Raw genomic sequence first — 21,839 nt, forward strand, 5'->3', positions numbered from 1 at the left:
TAATTTTCTAAACAAATTTTCATAAAAAAACGATTTTTCGTTAAATTTCTTGAAAAAAATACACTTTACTCTTTCATGCAAGCAAATTTCAACTATGCCAGAAGCACTCCGAAAGTAATCCATATGACATAAGAAGGTATCTGAAAACAGTGGGACACTGTTTGTCAGCTGTTTCTATTTACAATCAAATTTTTTTGTGCAAAAAAAAATATTTTGGGAACAAACAAAAAATTCTTGAGTGAAAATTCCAAATTTTGTGAATGAAAATTATTAAAAGGTCAGTGAGAAACTATTTTTTACGCAAAAATTAAACTTTTTAACAACGACAGTAAAAATTTTTTATGATTTTTAATTTTTTTTTTACTAATCAATCATAAATTACGTTTTAATAGCATCTGCTTCACAATTGACCCTCAAGGTGTCCGTAACAAGTGAATTATTGGATGAACCACTGTCGTCGTAATTTTTACGTCTCTCGTACAAAACTAATGAGAAACATTCGTAACTAATAATCTAAAAATAGTTGTGACCTTGTAAATTTATTCGACTTTTGAGAAATAATAATTTAGAAGGGAATTCAAATAAAATGCAAATTTTGACTTTCAACGATGATTCACGCGCTTTCACAAAAAAAAAGTCGCACATAGAACAAAAAAATAATTTATCTTCTGTTCGCACAATTATAACAAACCACATACCGAACAAACAACAGAAAAAACTCCGAGCAAGCTTCCTTTTATGGAAAGTTGCGAGAAAAAAAAATACATCGACTTCTTAATCGATTCCCCATGACTTTATACTATTTTGTTGAAAACTGTATTTTGCAGACACAAAAGCAGTTATTTGCAATAAATTAATGGCTCAGAGTATTTACAATAATTTTTGGTTCAAACAAAACGAATATATCATTATTTAGCGTTAAATTCGTTTAGCCATGAGTTTTTTTTTATGCATTTATCTAATTCTGATATCTCGGTTACTGAAAACTGCATGAGTTGGCTCGTTGCCAAATATAGAAAACTTTTATTATCATGCATTTTAAGCATTTCTTGGCGTACCGAATCATGGAAATAAAAGCCACACATTGAATGCCATGCTGTTGCTTAGAGAGAAATATTTAGAAGCCATATTTGGCAGAGGAAATTATTATTTTATGATAAGTTTTATGAATTTATGAAGAGAAAAAAAAGGAAAAGTTTTTGAGGGTAATGAACTTTTCGTTTTTTTTATGAGAAAAATGAATGAAAAAAATGTAGAATTGCATCAAAAGTGCTAAAGATGCAAATTCTTATAAGAATATTAATAAAAAAGTGGATTTTTGCTTAAAAATAATAATTTTTTTAAATAAATGATTGAATGAATTCTGAACTTTTAACTTATTTGGATTTTTTGAATTTCTTAAAATTTTAATTTTTTGATTATTCTTTAATTTTTAAAATTAAACAAAATTTTATTTAAAATAAATTAAAATTAATTTATAAATTAATAATTTTTTTTTTTTTTTTTTTAATTTTTTCAAATGTCACAAACGAAATAAATTAAGAAATAAAAAATTAAAAGAGTAAATTAATTTTTTTTTTGTCGAATATAAATATTTTTAGAAAATTTAATTCTTTTCCAGAATTTATTTTTTTCGCTCAAAATAATTTTTACGGCTTCCATGAATATTAAAAAAATAATTAATTTATTTTTTGTTGAAAAAATTATTTAACATTAATAAATAAATTTAAAAAAATTCTCACAAAACATATATTTAAACAAATATTTTTTAAATTTTTTTTTATTATTTAATTAATTAATTTAAATATTTTTTAAAATTATTTATTTGCTATAATTAATTATTTTTTTTTTAATATTAAATATTTGAAAAATTATTAATTTTATTTTTTTTTTTTAATTTTAAAGAATTTTAAAAAATATATTTGCAAAAAAAATTCATGGAAAATTTTATATTTTTTTTATTTATTAAAATTATATTTAAAAAATATTTAAAAAAATATTTAGATAGAAAAAAAGAAATTGAATATAAAATGCAAAATTTTTTCGATTATAAAAAATTATGAATTATGAAAAAAATTAAAAAAATATTTATTTTTAAATAAACTTAGTTAAATTTCCCTTTTTTTCCACAGTCGCATTCAAATCCATTTTCCATACCAAAAATCACTTCACTCTCGATTTCAACGTTAATTAGGTCTTAAAACAATAGAAAATTTTAATCGATTTCTTATTATTTTTATTTATATTGAAGTCAGTATTACACAACATTCGACTCGTATTTCCTTAATAAAACAACAAAAATAAAATAATAACAAATAATTGAATGCATAAAATTTTTGCACACACAAAAAAAAACGAATCTGATCATTTTTCCTTTGAAGTGTTTAGTTGAAATTGAACACGAGCACTTTAAATGCTAATAATTTTTTTTTTCTTTTTCTTTAATTCGATTCGATGATTATGTTAGTATGTTACCATGAATAAATGATCTATGAATTAAATGCATTTCTGACCAATTAACTCTAATTTTTTTTCAAACAGAGAAACTAGGAAGCACAAAAAAAATGACCTAACAAAATTTTTGAGTGTAAAAATGTGAATAATCCCATTTAAAATTATGCAAGAGAATGAACGGTAGTTAATAATAAAGTATCAAGTGCTAATCGTGCATGCAAGGTCTCTCTCATTACGGGCGTGCTAATTACCGATCGTCATTCAACTTTGTGTGCAATGAATGGCAATTGCCTCAAAAATTCTGTCTTTGTTAAAATTTTTATTATTTATCGTCGGAGTGCATTGAATTCGCTCCGCAAATAATGAAAGGGAACTTGTTTAATGAAGTAAAGCTAAAAAGTTAAAAATAATAGACTTACCAAGATAAATTGCTTAATCGAAAAAAAAAATGATTTTATTAAAAAAAAAATTGACTGAATTGAATTGAATTTATTAAGAGTTTAACACTAATTACCTTCTTTTTGGTTTCGTTTTCGTTGTAAATCCATTGTAAAGTCTGTTTATCTTTGAAAAAATAATTCAATCGAAATTAGATATGCATTTTGATTTACTTTTGTTCACTTTTCGTTGAAATTTATTAGAGAACAATCGATTTATTGCATTGTTTCTTGTCGCTTGTGGTTGCCCTTGCAATTTATTTTTTTTTTCTTATGGATTTTTGCTGAATTTGAGAGGGAACTTGTGCAAGTGACAGCTTTTTCCTGTGTTTTTGTTGTTCAAAAATTAATTTTGTGTTGGAAAATGAACAATTTTTAGTTCCCCTTGGGTTTTTCTTGATTTTTTGAGTAAAGATGTTGTCAAGAAGAGAAGTTTCCCCTAAAATTCGGAGATAAGTTGATGGTTATTATCAGTTTTTATGCATGAATGGGCGGAATATTAACATTAAAAGGTATAAGTGATGTATTGATCGCATGTTTAATGTCAAGAGCTCATGAAGAATTGTTTAAGAGGATTGCAAAATAGGAAGAAAATGTATCGGAAAAAAATTTTGGGGTAGTAATTTTAGTATTTGTAAAAAAAATTTGTTTGAAAATTTCTTTAAAAAATTTTTTGACAAATTTGCAAGATATTTAATATTTATTTATAATTTTAATTATTTTTAATTAATTATTAAAATTTTTAAAAAATATAGGTATTTTTTTAATTAATAATTTTAAATTAAATTTAAAATTTTTTTAAATAAATTTTTTTTTTTTTTTGGTTTTTAATTTATTTAATTTTTTTTTATTTAAATTTAAATATTTTTATAATTTTTTCAAAATTTTTTATAATAAAATAAAAATAATACATATTTAAAAAAATTATTTAAAATTTTTATAAAAATTTATAAATTACTTAAATGAAAATTTAAAAATTTTAAAGCAAACAACTTTATTTTATTTTATTAATTTTTTTTTTTTATTTTTATTTTATTTTTTTTTTTATTTATTTTTTTTTTTTTGATAAAATAAATTATCAGTTAAATTTTTAAGCAAGCTTAAGATTTAAAAAAAAAATAATATTAAAAAAAAATTAAATTAAATTAAATTAAAAAACTTTTATTTAATAGAAGAAATTTTTTTAAAAGAAAAAACAACTGCTGAAGCTTTTCTGATAATTTATTAAATTTATAAAATTAAAAAATAATTAATTTAAATGAAATTAATTAAAATATGCTAAAAATTATTTTTTTTAATTTTTAAATTTTTTAAGATTTTTTTAAATAATTTTAAAATTTTTTAATTACAAAAAAATTAATACTTGACACGTGTTTCTGCTTAATGAGCAAAAAATAATCAGAAAACATTTAAATATTACCTAATGAAGTTCAAAGGTCATCTTTCTACATCTTAAGTTCACATATCAATTCAATTTTTTGTCATTTTCTACCTTTTTTTCTCATCTTCTAAGCAACTTCTTGCGCTACAATCATCTTCTAATGCCTCTAATTACAAAAACTAACCATCACGATACAAAAACTGGATTCTTTCACGTCATTTCCTTTTATCATCATTAAAATATTGACTGAGAATTCAACCACTGCAGGTATCAGTTGTTTACATTAGACGCGTCGAGGCAATAAAACACAGCTGACTCGTTTCGTACCTACGTCAAATACATGCAAAGACTGTAGGCGAAAGACAAAGAAGAGCATTAGAGTTCTTTTTAAGCTTCGCCTTGCCTTCGTTCGCCATGTCAAGAACAACGCTTCCTTACCTCGCTCATAGAACTCTGAATTAGCCTCGAGTGTTGCGTTGTTAATGGCAATTCTTACAAAAAATTTAAAATAAAAACTGTAAATGAAGAATGTTTGAATGTGTGCGTGACTGTATGAATGAAACTGGTTTTCAATGAATGTGTGATTTGTTTTGCTTCTGTCTCGCTCTCTCGCATGTCGTTTTTCTTTGTTCCCTCGCAAGTTAATTTTTTGTGTCTTTGTCTGTGTTTGTGCGGGTTTCCATGGATTCAATCGCTGAACCACAATCTTCTTATTTTTTCCTAAAATAAAAAAAAAATAAATTATTAAAAAAAATTAAAAAATTATTTTTTAAATTATTTCTCTTAAAAAAAATTATAAAAATTAAAAAATAAATAAAAAATCGTTCAATACTGAAAAATTTAAATTTTTTACCAACACACTCGCAAAAATCATTCGAACGCGGTGGTTTTGCGCTCTGTTGTTTTGTTTTCAGTTTGTACTGAGAACTGCGACTTACAACACTCGTTTTTCAATGTAGTCCGTGAAATTTTCTAACAATTCGCTTTAAAACATTATTGTTAGAAAATTATTTTTTATTTATTAAAAATTTATCATTTTTTATCGAAAAAAAAAATCAATAAAAAAATTAAATGTGAAAAAATTAAATAAAAAAATTTCTTTGTTTCCACGAAATAAAAATATATATATTATTAATGATATTTCACAAAAAGTGTCATATACGGAACAACAAAATAAAAAAAGAGACAATAAACGACGCAATTACAGCTGGTGTGGATGAATCAGCTCATTATTATCTGTTTTTATCAAAATTTTATGGTTCATAAAATAAATAATAATTTTTTTTAAATAAAAAAAAAAAAATTAAAATAAAAAAGTGCCTCTTTTTAAAAAAAATTAAAAGATATAAAAAAGTGATTATTACGTGAGAATTTAAATAAAAAAAAAATTTTTTAAACTGAAACTGAATTCTGATTGGAATAAAAATTCATAACTGGATTAAAATAAAAAAATATTAAAAAAATAAAAAGGTAGGTTTGTCAGTCAGAGAAAGTCTTCTAAACAAATGTCAAAGTCATAATAGCACATTTCCTTCCTCGCGGCACTTTCGTATCTCTTAACACATAAAAAAACTCCGATAAAAGTGCAAGTTGAACCAGATTTTCAGCTGCGCGTTATGAAGAAAGTGCAAGTGAACTGACCGCAAACCATCAATCATGCCCGCCTCTAATTTTATTTTACAACAAAAAGCAACAGCTTCTGGTCTAACACACTAAAAATGTTTTTTTTTATTGATATTTCTCATGCAATCTCGTAAAGTGCACTCGCTAAATGCCACAACTTTCATTAATTACAGTAATAAAAGTTGAATTTATGCAAAAAAAGTGACCGATTTTGTGTCACGAGAGTTTTTTCATGATCATGAACTTCAGACAAATTTCCGATAAATGCGCGCGACGACGACAAAAAAGAGTGAAACGCAACTAGTTCTTGTCCCGTCGTCGTCAGAGTTTGCCTTATTTGTGGATGTTTACTTGTAACGCTGCTGCAAGTGTGTGCTGGATGTACGCCAAACAATTTTAATGCCACTGCCAACTTTTATTTCTCGTGTCTCTCTTGATTTGAAACTATTAATTTCGCTTTGAAAGCATCTCGCGATCTAGTTTGTTTGATAATAATTAAAACACGTCTGTTTTTTTAGCTATTAAGTTTTATATGTTACATATGCTATTTTGTTTTTGGCTAAAAAATAATTTTTTTTTTATAATAGAGAATTTTTTAAAATTAAATTTAATTAATTTTTAAATTTTATTTATTAATTTAATCAATTCATTTAAATTTAATTTATTTTTAATTAATAAGAAATTAATAATAAATTAATTAATTATTTTAAAATTATTAAAATTTTAATTTTATTTAATAAAAAAAAAAAATATTAAAAAAAAAAAAAAAAAAAAATATTGAGAAAAATATCAAAAATTAATTTAATCAAAAGATATGTAACAAAAATGTTTTGTTTTTAAATTATTATTTTAAGAAAATAATATTTGATTTAATAAATAAATAAAATTATTAAAAATTAATAATTAAGAGATAATTTTTAAAAATTTTGTTTTATTATTTTATATTAATAAATTATTTTTTTAAAAATTAACTCTAAATAGGTGTACTCAAAAATTAATAAATAATTATTTTTAAATTACTAAAATTTTTTAATAAAAATAAAAAAAAATATTTTTTTATAAAAGTTTCTTATAATTAATTTTTTTTTTATTTTTTATTTTATTTTATTTTTTTAATTTTTTATTTTTTTTTTTTTTGTTAAATATTTGGAAAAAAATTATATTGACAATTTGAAATTTAAATAAAAATAATTAAAAAATAAAATAAATTACTTAATAAAAAATTTATCAAATTAAATTTTTTCATATTAAATTTAAAAAAAAAAAAATAAATAAAAAATATTTTTAATTAATAAAATAATTTTTAATATTTATTTTTAATTAAAATTTTTATCAACAAATATTTTATAAAATAAATATATTAAAAATTATTTAATAAAAAAATATATTTTTTTAATTCTTTAATAATGATAATTTAAAATTTAATTAATTTTAAAATTTAAATTTATTATTTTTATTTATTTTAATTTTTTTCTAAATTTTTTTTCAATTTTTTAACAAAATAAGTTAATTTGAATCGAAACTTTTCACAATATAATACATACCAGAATCAAATGAGATTACTCATTCAAGATACTATTATTTGTTAAGCTTGCTGACGTGTTTAACGAACGACGAGATATAGAAACAACGAACATTGCACCCACAAAATTGCTCTAAATTCTTTTTTTTTGTGTTTGAAATGTGTGCAAAATTGATAAAATGAGGTCGATACTCGTCGTTGTCGGTTTCTAATGAAAAAAAAACTTCATTTATCGATAAAATAAAATCCACTTCCTGTTAATGTTTCATTAAATTCAACATAAAATATTGGAAATATTGCAACGGGTCAGTACCTCGCAACGGCCCAAAGTGTCATCAACGGAGGTTATCGAAGTTGTGCCGCATGATTTATTGACACTCGTGGCACGATTGTCGCCTTCGTCGTTGAATTCAAAACGCAACTTCTTTTATCAGTCGTCATTATCAGCGAAACGTGTGCCTCGTTTGCCTTCCAGTTAGATATTCAATTTGATTTGAAACTAAAAAAAATAAATAAATAAAGAATCGAGCAACAATCCAGTTACTTACGTTCAAAGTTGCTGTCGAACAAAGACCGAGAGAATTGAATAGAGTAGAAAATCGTGTTCTTTGCCATGCCAACTCTAATGTTGAACTAATGCAGGCGATGTCGTATCGTTCATGAGAGTTGTTAAAAGGCATGCATTGAATGCATAAGTAGATATGGCTGAAATGGAAGAAAAAATAGAATGGCAGCAATAAATAATGCAGTAAACAAGGAATGGAACAAGCAATTATTTGTGTATTATTAGCAAGAACATGGTTTTATGTTCGAAATCTTGGCTGAATTGAGCAATGATGAAGTTTGGAGTGTGTCGAAATTGTCTAGATGATCTAGATTTTGAGGCTATGCGCCAGATTCAAAGTGTTAGAATTAAATTTAAATGGCAATAAAGCCTTAAAATGAAAGATTTATTAGAAATTGAATTATTTTTGGAGTTTATGGCTTGTAATTTTTTTTGCTCTGTAAATTTTTAATTGTCCATTTTTGAAGAAAAAAAAATTTAAATTAATTAAAAAAAAATCTAAAATAAAAAAATTTTTTCAAATAAAGAAAAATTCGCACAACTAAATTTTTTGAGAAAAATAATTTTTTTTTGTTTTTGCTGTAAATTTTTTTAATTAATTACAAAAGTAAATAATTGCCTATAAAAAATTTTTTGTGCAGAAAAAAAAATATTTAAATTAATTTAAAAAAAACAAAATTTAAAATAAAAAACTCTTCCAATTTCAAATCCAAATTCAAAATTTAAAAATAAACAACAAAAAAATGAACAAAAAACGATTGGAGAAATTTTATATTTGACTTAAATATTTTGCGAATATTTTTGAAAAAAAATGGTAATTCAAAAATTTTTGAAAATCAAATTAAAATATTAAGGCATATTTTCTCATTCTTAACTCAATTTTGTCAAAAATGTCAGTTGTGCGATTTATCCTTTTCGCACGGGAAATTTAAAAATTAAAAAAAAAATTAAATTTTGATTTTAAAAAAATTATTTAAAATTTAATTTTAATTTTAAAAAAAATAATTAAAATTAAAAATTAAAATTAAAAATAAATTAAAAAGTTTAAAAAATTAATTAAAAATTAAATTAAAAAGTTTAAATAATTAAAAAATTTAAATACCTAAAAAATTAATTTTAAAAATGTTAAATTTTTATTTTTTAATTTTTTTAATATTTATTTTTTTTATAAATAAATTTTCATTAAAAACTACTTTATACTTCTATTTTTGATAACAAAATTTTAGCAATAATTAGTTTTTCAATAATAAAAAATGAGAAAAATATTTTTCTTGAGTCGAAATTTCTAAAAATTACTTTTAAAAAGAAATTAATTTAATTAGGAAATTAATGTTTGTCAAGATAAATTAGTATTTTTTTTAATTAAGATAAAATTCTTAAAAATTGCTTCTAAATTGCTCTTGAAATAAAAATTTATCCAAACTTTAAATTTCTGAACGATACAAACCTCTTTAAAATTAAAATTCGCGCGAAAAACTTTTTTTTTTGTACATGAAACTATCCAAAAAGGTTGAAAATCTGAAAATTTTAGTTGAATTTCACAAGAAATCATCTCCTTTTGAGTCTACTTCTGAACTCTTTAATATTTAAAACTTTCAAAAATACATTTTACGAGCTCCATAAACTTAAATTGTTCATAATTTGTCATTAAATTGCCAAAAATTTAATTTTACGATCTCATTCATGCCAAATAAATTTTGTAAATTTCCATGTTTCGTTCAATATTTCTTCAATATCAACTTTTATTGAGTCAAATACTCTCATAAAGACGAACTATTTGCACAAATTCTCAAGTAACGACACTAAAATATACAAAAATTCATAGAAATTTCTCCGAATCACTTCTTAGCTAGTCTCGTTGCTCAAAGTTCATTGCCCGATAATGTCTTTATAGCGCTAATCCAGACAATTGCGTGCAATTTTCGTTGTTTTTTTACTTACAAAATACGATTTTATTGCACTTTGCGTTACCAAATAAAAACAATTTGTGAGAGTAGACAACGAAAAAGACATTACGGCACCCGATTTACTTCCTACGACAATAAATTGATAGAATTTTCCTCGTTATTGTGCATTTCAAGTCGTGCCCTGTTCGTCTCATCTCATTAGCAGTCATTTATTCTAAGGGAATTGCAGTAAATTGCTATCGATTAATCATTTTTTTTGCATTTTAATTGCCTTTGTAGTCAGTTTTGCGCGGAATAACTCTATCAAGTGTGCAATGAAGCGCGAAATAAAGGATTTGCTCGTCTTTGTTTTGCATTTCTTGAAGGTTTCAACCATTAATTTCAATGCAAATGCAACTTTTGCAAGGGAAAAGTTCTTCAGGAACTTTCCTTTCTTTGTCTTTTGTGGCTTGACTAATGGCAAAAGGCACGTTTTCCGTTTTCTTTGTTCCATCGAACAAAAGTTTTGTCTATTATTGGTCGCCCATCCCTTTATTCTGCCAACTTTTAATGTCTCTCCAAAGATTTTTGTCACGATTCTCCAACCTTTGTAATTTTTTTGCCACTTTATCGACATTTCGCGACATCAACGCTGACATTTTTATGCTAATTTTCACCTTTTGATGAAAATGTCATCGTTCTGTCGGCAAAATTGGGTCAAAATCTCTCGGTTTAATGATAGAAATGACGAGTTTTTGCCCTTGATGCCCTACGTATGTTCGACAAAAATTCGAGTTTCGCAAGAAATTCTAAAAATATGAAAAAGAAACCGAGCTGTGACCTTCACACAGTGCCTCATTCGAGAGATTTTTTGTGTAAATAAATAAATTTACAAGAGCAAGATTTTGAGTTTCATAATATTTTCTTACAAGATACGAGAGATTTATTTTTCGTTGTATTTTGCTGCATTGTAGGCACGATCGAGTAATTTATTTGAGAGACATACGTTATGCTACTAATTATTTCATTACATTCCGTCGTCGTTGTTCGACTTGAGTTGTGTGCCAAACACAAGCAAGAGATTGGAAAAACGTGTGAATTTTATTAGGGATTGTCGAGTATTTAGTTTTTGAAGTAGTTTTTCGTGAATTTTTACTTAAAATTATTTTTAGTTGCATAATTTCACAAAATTTTTGGTTTTTTGAATGAAAAAAATTCTTTTAGAGCCTCAAGTAAATTTAAAATTAAGAAAAAAATTTTTTTTGAATAGAAATTTTTAATTGAAATATTTTTGGAGGCTCTTAAAAGCCCTTAATTGTAAAAATTATTTAAAAAAATATAAATTTTTAGTCAAAAATTGAGTTTTTGATAATTTTTTTAAAAAATTTTACCTCTAAACGACTTTATATTAATTTTTTTAAAGAAAATTTAATTTTTGAGTATTAATTTTTTTTTGAGAATTTCAGTTGTATTAATTTTAAGAAAAGTGTAATTATTTTTTTAAATTAAATTAGATTTCATTAAAAAAATCAAATTAAGAAAAAATTTAATTAACAAAAATTTTTATTAAATGAAATTTAATTAAAAAAAATTATTTTTTTAAAGTTTAATTAAAAAAAATTAAATTTAGTAAAAAATAAAAATAATAAAGAAATAAATAATTTTTTTTTTATTTTTTAAAATTTATATTTTTTTAAATTAAATTTGTTAACATAAATTCGTCAAAAAAATTTAAAATAAAAAATTTTTTAGTTCAAAATTAATTTTTTTTCATAAAATATGACCTTTATTAATTTTAATTGTCTCTTTAAAGAAGAATTTTCAAAAAAAATTATTAATTTTTTGTTCAATTTGATTTTTTCACTCTGAAAAATTGTCATAAAATATTCAAAATAACAAAATTTGTCAAAATTTCTTAAATTTTTAATACCAAAAATTTCATTAAATCGATTTTTGCAACCTCCCAAGGTCATATCGTCATAAAAATCACTCAATTTTATTAAAAAATTTAAATTTCGACACAAAAAATTCGTTCACCCTTCTCCAAAGTCACACATTCGACACAAAAAATTTCGCTCGTGTCCGTAAATATTGTTACTTTTATTAATAAAACGACTTATATTACTTTTTTTGTGTTGTTTTGTTTACATTAATATTTATGAAGAGACATTTGTAAAGAGATGCAACTGCGTCTCATTTAATAAATATGTGAAAATTTCTCGTCTTGCATGACAAACCCGAATTTATGTCATCAACAACGAAAAAAACGACTTGAAATCGAATAAATCACTTGGAACATCCAATAAATCCCCATCCAAACGACCGCAACGAAGATTAATTTCGTGTTTTGTGACAGAAAATGGCGTTAAAATGACACATCGAGCCGCTGGATCGGGAATCGCGTCAATTAAAGTGCTTAAAAGCAGCTGTTTTGTCAATTCTTTCTAATTAAACTTATCAAAAACTGCGTTCCGTGTCGAATTTATGTGAAAAAAGTGCATTTCCTCTCGTGCTGCGATGATTTAAAGTGACATGCAAACCATAGGGGCCTCAAATCGTTGACCGTAGAGATAAAATGGGGACACTTGTTGCGTCGCGTCACAATAAATGAATGAATGACATCAATTGTTTAGACAATTTTTTGCTCTCGATGCACCGTCATGCCATCAAAATGGTCTGAAACGATAAAAATAAAATAGTTTCGATTCAATTAGTGCAGAAATTGTCGAACGTGCGCCAAAAAAACTCACCAATGTCGATTTTCCTTTCACTTGAACATTGAATTATTGCAGAATTCCTCGATTTTTGTGCAAAAAGTGCAGCGCAGCAGCACAAAAATTGCAAATTTCGTTGTTAAAGTGACAAAATCATGTAATGGCACAACTTTAACCCAGATAAGCTCGGTAAATAAATAATTTTTCGTTGATAGATACGTTTAATGATAAGTTAGTGCATGACTAACAGCCGACTTTTGCGTTATGCAACTTTTCGTTTTGTACATTTTTTTCGAATTTTCCGTTTTTCGCGTCATCACATGCAGCAAGCAGCACATTTGCTCAATGGAGCGTTTAATAATGATGATGAAAGCACTCAATTAGTGGGGTCCGCGTGTGATAATCGATCCAAATTACTCTCGATTTTCTTGAATTTTTACCTTTAAGCATTTTTTACACGTCTTTTAGCTTCGAAACGACCTTGAAGAATTCCCATATTTGGAGTTCCTGCAAAAAAATTAAGAATGTGAGCAAATAAAAGATAAGAAAATGCGCAGTTTGACTAAAAATTAAATGATGCGCATAAAATAAATGCGTAAAAAAATTATTTTTTGTTAGGGAAGGATTTTTATGACAAAATTTACTTACCCGGTAAGGCAATAAATTCAAATAATTTAATTGCGAATTGACACGAGGCACGCGATCAAGTCCCGTAACCAAAGTTTGATCGTGAAAATCGATGAAAAATGATATTTTTTTCGTTCATTTGACATTACAACTCGTTGTTGCTACTTCTTGTCTCCGGTTGAATTTCAAATCACACAGTCGAATGCATTTCAAAGCTTGAGAGTAAGATGTTTGCGCAGAGATAGAGAAACTGAACGGCAAACAGGTGATTATGTAAAAAGGTACATGATATTATTGTAGATGGATTAATTTTGTGTTTTGCGGTCGCTGCGATAAAAATAAAGAAAAAATTAAAGAGAGAAGTTGTATGGAAATGCACTCAAATGTGCACAGTAATTGATATTACACCTGGTTATGGTGTGTTATGTTGTCTAAGCAATCAAGTAAATGGCAAGCAGGGATGGGATTTTTATGAGGATTTACATATTTTGAAAGAAAAATTATTTAAAAATTTAAATTTTTCGGATAAAAATTTATTTTTAGCTTTTAAATTTTTGTCATTTGTTAGTAAAATGTCAAATTTTTAGCATTTTTAAAACAAAACAATTTTTAAAACAAAATTTTTTTTCTCTGAAATATAAAAAAATAAAATTTATTTTTAAATAATGAATTTTTTTTTAAATAATTCAAATTAAAAAAAAATATTTTAATTATAAAAAATAAAAAAATTTTTTTAATTCTATTTTTTAATAAATTAATTTTTTAATTGATTAAATTAATTTCCACTTTTTTAAAAATATTTATTTTTTTTTTAATAAAAAAAAAAATTTCAAATGAAAAAAAAATTTTTTTTTATAAAATATTTATTTTTTTAATTTTTTTTTTTTTGAAATTAAAATAAAAATATTGAATTTTTAAAAATTAAAAAAAAATCTCTGAAATTAAAAAAATAAAATATTTTTTTTTAAACAATAATTTAAATTAAAAAAAAAATTTAAATTTTTATAATTTTATTAATTAAATAATTTTCAAATTAAATTATTTTTTTAATAAATTATTTTTTTTTTAAATTAATTTTTTAATTAATTTACACTCTTTTTTTAATTTAAAAAATTTTATTAGTTCAAAATAAAAAAAAAATATTTAGAAAAAAAATTAAAATGAAAAATATCTTAAAAAAATTTTTTTAATAAAATTTTAATTTTCTTAAATTTTTTTAGTTTAAAATAAAAAAAAATATTTAGAAAAAAAATAAAATGAAAAATATCTTAAAAAATTTTTTTAATAAAATTTTAATTTTCTTTAATTTTTTTTTTTTTTTTTTTTTTTGTTAAAAAAACATTTAGAGCCCCTTTCCATTCCTCTCCTGTCTTTTTCTCACCTTTTTTTTCACTTAACAAAGCCAACAAATGCATAATAACAATAACGGCAACACCATCGCCATGCACTTTACTGAAAATTTGCGATTATTACGACCATTGTTTGTAATAATAAAATAAAAAGAAAATGCATCTGCTACCTCGAATGCAAACAAAAGTGAATAGATATGAAAACGAAAGCGTAAAATATTGTATTATTATCATTATTTATTACAACAACAACAGATTTATTACAAAATCTATCCCTAACTCAAGCACTGAGAGAAAAAAAAACATAAAAAACGATTAATTGACGACAAAAATGTTGATTGATCGATGGATCGTAGCTTCATAAAAAACAAAATTTTTTTCAATTATTAAAATATTGCGTGCACAATTTTAATGAAAAGAAAAAGTTACAAAGTGTGTAAAGTCTTGCGGAAATTAATTAGAAAATTTTCTGTGAAAAAGTTGATGATGTAAGTGTTTTGTTTGAATAAAAAGTGTTAGATAATAAATAAAAAAAATTTTCCATACGATAAAAATTGACCGTCGACCAAGAACGAAAATTATCTAATAAATTTATCTTTACGATGCCTCCGCGTTAAATGGAACATTTCAATAAAAAGTCATGAACATGTGTCGTTTTTCTATGAAATAATTCGTTCGTTACGTAAAAGAGTGCCCTAAAAAATTTATAAATAACCTTCAATTTGCATTTGCAGGTCGTCGGTACTTACTCGGCGAAACGAGAGAAAAATGTCTCGGAATAAATTTTAGCTTTGTTTTTAATTATGTCAAGTAGAGCGAAAGCTCGTGTGGCCAAGTTGGTAAGGCGCCTGACTAGTAATCAGGAGATCCGTAGTTCGAATCTGCGTACGAGCAGGATGTTCTTTTTTATTTATTTTTTTACTAAAAAAAATTTTTTTTCGAAGAGAGTTTCTGAGGAAATTTATTAAAAAATGTCAAGAGAAATATTTTTTTTATTAAAAAAATTGACTTAAAAATTTAAAATACCTATTATTTTTTAAAAAATAAAATTATTTAATGAATGAATTCTTTTAATTTTCTAAAAGATTCAAAATTAAAGAATTCAAAATTGAAAAAAAATTATCAAAAATTATTTAAAATTATTTCAATTAAAAATTAATTAATTCAAATAAAATTTTTTAATAAATAAATTCGAAAAAAAAAAATATAAATAAAATTTTAATTAATAAATAAATTAAAAAAATTAATTAATAAATAATTTAATTAAAAAATTTAAAAATTAAATATTTAAAAAAAAAATTATGTTTAAAAATTTTCGAGTGAATTTTACTTGGAAAAAAATTATTTTCTTTTTTAAAAAAAATCTAAAATAAAAAAAAAACAAAAAAGTTGCTTGCTCCCGGACAGGATTGAACTATCGACCTTCTGATTACAAGTCAGACGCTACTACCACTGAGCTACGAGAGCCGCTTGATATACGTCGATACAACGCGCAACACATTCTTCCCTCTTACTTTGTTCCTCTTCGTATTTCCTCTACGTAACAAATCCCTCATACAACTTCCCTACACAAAATCCAATTATACGACGCAATATTTTTAACAATTTTTCTGTTTTTTTTTGTCATTTCAGATTAAAAATTAACTAAACAAAACAAATAAAATGCCGACGTTACTGGAAGCACTCGAAGAAAAATACGGCTTTGGCGGTTTAACGGATTGCGACAGCCAAAAAGGAGAACTTGTGTCAATTTTTGTTCCAAAACTGCCGCCCAGATTATCGTAAGTCTCGATCGTCATGCTGCTTTAATTAACAAATCTCCCCTCGGCTACGAACCATTTAATTTCTTTGTGTTTGTTTACAAACAAAAAAAAATTAAAATCCGGAAATTTTAATTAATTCATTCTAACGGTTTGACTGTGAGTAGTTTGCTCATCACGTTTGACCTTTGCTTGAGGTCGAAGTTGCTCGTTAACAGTCGAGTCATCGAATATTTGGGTGTTAATTCGTGTTGTTGTTATATTTATGTCGAATTGTAAAACAATTAAAAAACTTTTGTTTAGAAACTTACCCGAATAACAAGAAAAAAAAATAACAACAACGAACTTAACCTTGACTTTATTGTCAGGTTTATGAACTTTTTTATAACAGTTTTTTCGTGATTTTTTTTAAATCGATTTGAAAAATATTTAAAAATGATTTTTTAACGACGTAATCTGTCCTTCATAGAAAAAAAAAAATAAAAATTCTTTTAAAAAAAATATCTTTTTTTTAAATAAAAAAAAATTAATTTAATCAAATTTAAAAAAATATTTAATAAATTTTTATTTTTAAAAAAATTAATTAATTAATTTTTTATTTTTTTTATTTTTTGAATAAAATTTGTTTTAATAATTTTTTAAAATTAAATTAAATATTTTAAATAATTAAAAAAAATAATTTAAAATCTGTCAATTAAATTTTAAAATTTTATAATTTTTTTTAATAATAATTTTTAAATTTTGTTTTTATTTAATTTTTTTTAAACTTTAAAAAATTTGAAAAAAAAATTTTTATATAATTAATTAATTAATTTTTTTTTTTTTAAAAACAAACATAACACAAAATTGATTCAAAAATTAAAAAAAAAAATTAAATTATTTAATAATTTTTTTTAATTTTTTTTAACGAAAAAATGCACTCAAATAGTCTAACGATAAAATTTTAATAAAAAAATTTAAATTGTTACATCACATCAAAACTCAACTTCATTGTATAGAAAAATAAAGTAACTCACCTTGACTTAACTCCACAGCTGTATCTGGTTTTGGCACCATTTAGTCGTAAAAAACGATATTTCCATACGCAAACCAAAGACAAGTTAATAAATAATTAAAGAAATCATTGCAATTATGCCTCCCACACATCGCTCGTCATGTCTGTCATTACATTGTTAGCGATTTATGATATCATTAGCAATCAATGCGACAAAAGTTTAAATCAATTAACGTTTTTCTCTCCATTTTTTCGGTCTCTTGAGATTTTTTTTTGTCGTAAATCGTTTGTAATTGCACTTATATGACGTGCTTTGGTTAGCTAAAGAGAAAGTTTATAAAAAAAAAATAAAATAATAATAAAGAAAATTATGTGACAGCTCCGTGATATTTCCATTGTGGTCGTTATCATTAAAAATAAATTAAAATTTACTCACACAACAATTTTCCGTCATAATTTTTCCCGCAGAGTTCCAACGCTGCTCGTCTTGAACGATTGCAACATCGACAGTGCCGGCGAGGAAGAACAAATTAAACAGAAATGCAAGCTAGTCAAGGAACTGGATTTGGCGCAAAACAAACTCGAGAACTGGAATGAGGTTTATACGATTCTCGCGCACATGCCAAGTGTGGAATTTGTCAATTTGAGCATGAACAAGTTGACGGTAACGGCGCCAATTGAGCCTCCGATGCCCGTTCAGATGAATTCGTTGCGCAGTTTGGTTCTGAATAACACAAAGTTGGATTGGTACAGTGTCGAGCAGCTTTTGAGCTTGTTGCCGGTTTTGGAAGAACTTCATTTGAGCTTGAACGAGTACACGCATGTCTTGATCGACACTCAAGACGTTGATGGATGCGAAGATGTTGCGGCAGAAGACTCGCATGAGGAAGAGGAAGGCGAAAATTCGCTCGATTGTAATTGTCAGCCAGCGGGAAACTATAAAAGAAGTGAGTTTTATTATTTTTTTTTAAAATAATATTTTTTCACAAAAAAAAAATTAAGTTAATAATTTAATTTTAATTAATTAATTAATTTAATAATTAAATTATTAATAAATTTAAATATTTTTTTTTATTTTTTAAAAATTATTTCATTAAAATTTAATTAAATAAAATTAAATTATTAAAAAATTTTTTTTTTAAATTAAAAAAATAATTAAATTAATTAATAATTAAATTATGAAATTAATTACTTAATATAATTAAATAAAATTTAATAAAAAATATAAAAATTTAAAAAAATTAATTTAATTGAATTTAACTAATTAAATTTAACTATTTTTCAAATAATTTTTTGAATAAAAAAATAATTTTTAAAAATTTAATTTAATTAAATTAATCAAAAATAATTACTAAAAACAAAAATTTAAAATAATTATTTAATTTTTTCAAAATTATTTAATTAAATTAATTTTCATCACTTATTTTTTGATAATTTTTTTAAATAAAAATAAAACCTTAAAAAATATTTTTGGTAAAAAATTAATTTTTTAATAATTTTACCTTTTAGGCGACTCGACAAGTTCGATGTACAAGAAGACAACCGCACACGAAGGCGTCAAAAAGCTCCATTTAACCGGAAATTGGTTGGAAGATTGGTGTGAAATTGCTCGTGTCGGTCGAATTTTCCCCAATTTGGAAGCTCTTGTATTAGCAGACTGCCCAATCAAGTCTTTAATCCCAAACAACTGTGATATTGTTAATGATAAGGCAACTCCTCACGAGTATTTTAAGTGAGTTTTCCCTTAAAAATTTAATTTTTATTTATTTTTAATAAATTTTCACAAATTTACAGAAAACTAGCTTTACTCAACTTAGCGAGCGCTAAATTAAACACATGGGATGAAATTGATCGTCTCGCGCAATTTCCGTCGCTCACAAACTTACGAACTCAAAATTGGCCTCTTTGGGAAAAATGTGACTCGACGGAACACGAAAGGCGTCAATTGCTGATCGGAAGACTGCCAAATGTGCAAATTTTGAATGGAGGAGGCGTTATTGGCGTCACGGAACGTGAAGATGCCGAACGTGCGTTTATTCGATATTATTTGGATAAACCTGAGAGTGATCGTCCTGAAAGGTTTTTACATGAGTTTTCCTTTTTTGAATGTAAATTTATTATTTTTTGAATTTTAGATACGCTGAATTAGTTGCCAAACACGGGAAATTGGATCCTCTTGTAAACATCGATTTACGTCCTGAAAAAAGAGTAAAAGTTACGTTTACTTACGGCGATTCGAGTGAAGAAAGACCTGTGGATGTTTATCGGTAAGTAAAAAATTAAAAAAAAAATAATTTTAATTAAATTAAAAAATTTAAAATAATTAATTTAAAAAATTAATTTTAAAAAATAATTTAAAAAAAATTATTTAAAAAAAATTATAATTTTTAAAAACGTAAAAAAAATAATTCAATTAAAAATTGGCAGATTAAAAAAAATAATTTTAAAAAATAATAAAAAAAAAGTTAATTTAAAAAAATTAATTAAAAAAAATAATTTTAAAAAAATTATTTAAAAAAATTATTTTAAAAAAAATTAATTAAAAAAAAATTATTAAAAAAAATTCAACAAAAAATTCTAGCAGAGCGTAGTTTCGATCTACGGACCTCTGGGTTATGGGCCCAGCACGCTTCCACTGCGCCACTCTGCTGTAGGATTGAACGTTGTCAAATGTCAGTTTTAACATTTCATGCTTTAATGCGCACTAATACCATCATACATTAAATTTATATTCACCTCAACATAAAATATTTTTTATTCACCAAAAATTTAAATTTTCTCTTTCAGAACTGTTTTCGATTTGAAACACCGCCTCGAACGAATCGTTGGAATTCCCGCATCAAAAATGCGTTTATATTACGTCGATCAGGATTATCGAGACATTCAAGGCCCCGAAGAGATGAAATATCCCCAAAAGCAGCTCTATCGTTACAACATCCGAAGCGGCGACGAAATTATCATCGACGTCAAAAAATAAAAATTGCAAATTTTCTATTTAAATAAAATTAAATAAAAATCTTTTATGTACTGAATAATTCGTGCCAATTATCGGTCAATGATGGTAGTCCTTCCTAATCCTTATTTTAATCAATTTTAATTCAAATTTGTAAATTAATTTTGTAAAAAAAAAAAAAAATAAGAAAGAAGAAATGTTTGTAGAATAGAATTTGGTAGTTCGTAAGGAATGTAAGAGAAAGTCTTTCAGAGAAAAAAAATTAGAATGTTTGTGATTATTTTGAGAGTTATTCATATCGAAAAAGAAAAATATCAATCAATTTATTTACTAAATTAACAGTCAGTCTAAATAATTTTAATCGTTTGTCTTAATCTTAAGGAATAATTTAATAAATTGCCATTAATGAATTAATTAAAAATGTTTTTTTTATTTTAAAAAAATTATATATTTAAAGCAAAATTCAGGTATTTAATTTTTTTCTAATTTTTTGTTTTTTTTTTAAGAAAAATTAAAAATTAAATAAATTATTTTTTTAAAATAAACTATTAAAAATTTAGAAAAAAAACGTAAAATTAATTATTTTTTGAAAAAAATATTTATTTTAAATTTTTAAATATTTTTTTTATTTTTTAAAATTTTTTTTTTAATTTTTTAAAATATATTTAAAATTTTCGAATGAGGCAAGGATAAAAATTTTTCTAAAATCGAAAAAAAATTGTTGCGCCCAGACAGGGGCTCGAACCCTGGACTTTGTGGTTAAGAGCCACATACTCTACCGACTGAGTTACCCGGGCAACTTGATGGTTAACTGTCAAAGTACCCTTATAACCCTCGTACACGAAAGTCGTCTCTTGTATGAGTGCCGAGTTTCGAACGAGTGTATCGTACAGAATTTCGTGCGACGAATGTGACGACAAATAGACAACTTACAGACATATTGCCCGGGTAACTCAGTCGGTAGAGTATGTGGCTCTTAACCACAAAGTCCAGGGTTCGAGCCCCTGTCTGGGCGGCAATATTTTTTTCTTTTATTTATTATTATTTTCAGAAAATATTTTTCTTCAATTAAATTTAGTTGAAATTTAAATTTTTTAATAAATTATTTTTTTAATTAAAAAATATTGAAATTATTAATTTTAAGCCAAAAAAATATTTTTTTAAATTTAAATTAAATTATTTGAGTTATTTTATAAAATGTTATAGATTTTTTTAGTTAAATTTTAAAAGTTTTTAAATAAATTTTAATGAAATAATTTTTAAAATTATAAAATAAAGAAAAATAAATTAATTAAATTAAAATAATAAAAAAAAATTAATAATAATTAAAAATTTAAAAAATAATATTTTTAATTGAAATAAATTTTGAAATAAAAAAAATAATTTTTATTATTAAAATAAAATTTTCTAAATTAAAAATTATTTTTTTTTTAGTTTAAAATTTTAAAATAAATTTTTAATTCAAAAAAAAAAATAAATAAATATTTTTTTAAATAAAAAATATAGTTAACAATAAAAAAAATAATTTTTTTAAAGTAAAAAACACAATTTTAGAACATTTTTCATCTTTTTTA

General features: G+C 23.9%; 1 protein-coding gene and 5 non-coding genes across 7 annotated transcripts; 3 read left to right on the forward strand and 3 right to left on the reverse strand.

The window, feature by feature from the left end:
- The first annotated feature begins 140 nt into the window (after positions 1-140).
- LOC134831284 (tubulin-specific chaperone cofactor E-like protein) lies at positions 141-20,648 on the forward strand. 2 transcript variants are annotated; one of them, XM_063844982.1, is made up of 7 exons: positions 141-277; positions 16,191-16,339; positions 17,781-18,259; positions 18,822-19,044; positions 19,107-19,391; positions 19,448-19,579; positions 20,100-20,648. In XM_063844982.1, the coding sequence occupies exons 2-7, from the start codon at positions 16,221-16,223 to the stop codon at positions 20,287-20,289; spliced, it is 1,428 nt and encodes a 475-aa protein (XP_063701052.1). In that variant the 5' UTR covers positions 141-277; positions 16,191-16,220; the 3' UTR covers positions 20,290-20,648. The 2 variants fall into 2 exon arrangements, with proteins under 2 accessions (XP_063701052.1, XP_063701060.1); XM_063844990.1 differs by lacking the exon at positions 141-277 and adding an exon at positions 5,671-5,742.
- Trnat-agu (transfer RNA threonine (anticodon AGU)) lies at positions 15,380-15,452 on the forward strand. The gene has a single exon. It is a non-coding gene; the product is annotated as a tRNA-Thr (tRNA).
- Positions 15,953-16,025, reverse strand: Trnat-ugu (transfer RNA threonine (anticodon UGU)). Its single transcript has one exon. It is a non-coding gene; the product is annotated as a tRNA-Thr (tRNA).
- Positions 19,891-19,962, reverse strand: Trnam-cau (transfer RNA methionine (anticodon CAU)). The gene has a single exon. It is a non-coding gene; the product is annotated as a tRNA-Met (tRNA).
- A 341-nt stretch (positions 20,649-20,989) lies between the features above and the next one.
- On the reverse strand, positions 20,990-21,062 carry Trnak-cuu (transfer RNA lysine (anticodon CUU)). The gene has a single exon. It is a non-coding gene; the product is annotated as a tRNA-Lys (tRNA).
- A 145-nt stretch (positions 21,063-21,207) lies between these two features.
- Trnak-cuu (transfer RNA lysine (anticodon CUU)) lies at positions 21,208-21,280 on the forward strand. Its single transcript has one exon. It is a non-coding gene; the product is annotated as a tRNA-Lys (tRNA).
- The last annotated feature ends 559 nt before the right edge of the window (positions 21,281-21,839 follow it).

Source organism: Culicoides brevitarsis, chromosome 1 (genome assembly GCF_036172545.1).
Source record: "Culicoides brevitarsis isolate CSIRO-B50_1 chromosome 1, AGI_CSIRO_Cbre_v1, whole genome shotgun sequence".
Classification (NCBI taxonomy): domain Eukaryota; kingdom Metazoa; phylum Arthropoda; class Insecta; order Diptera; family Ceratopogonidae; genus Culicoides; species Culicoides brevitarsis.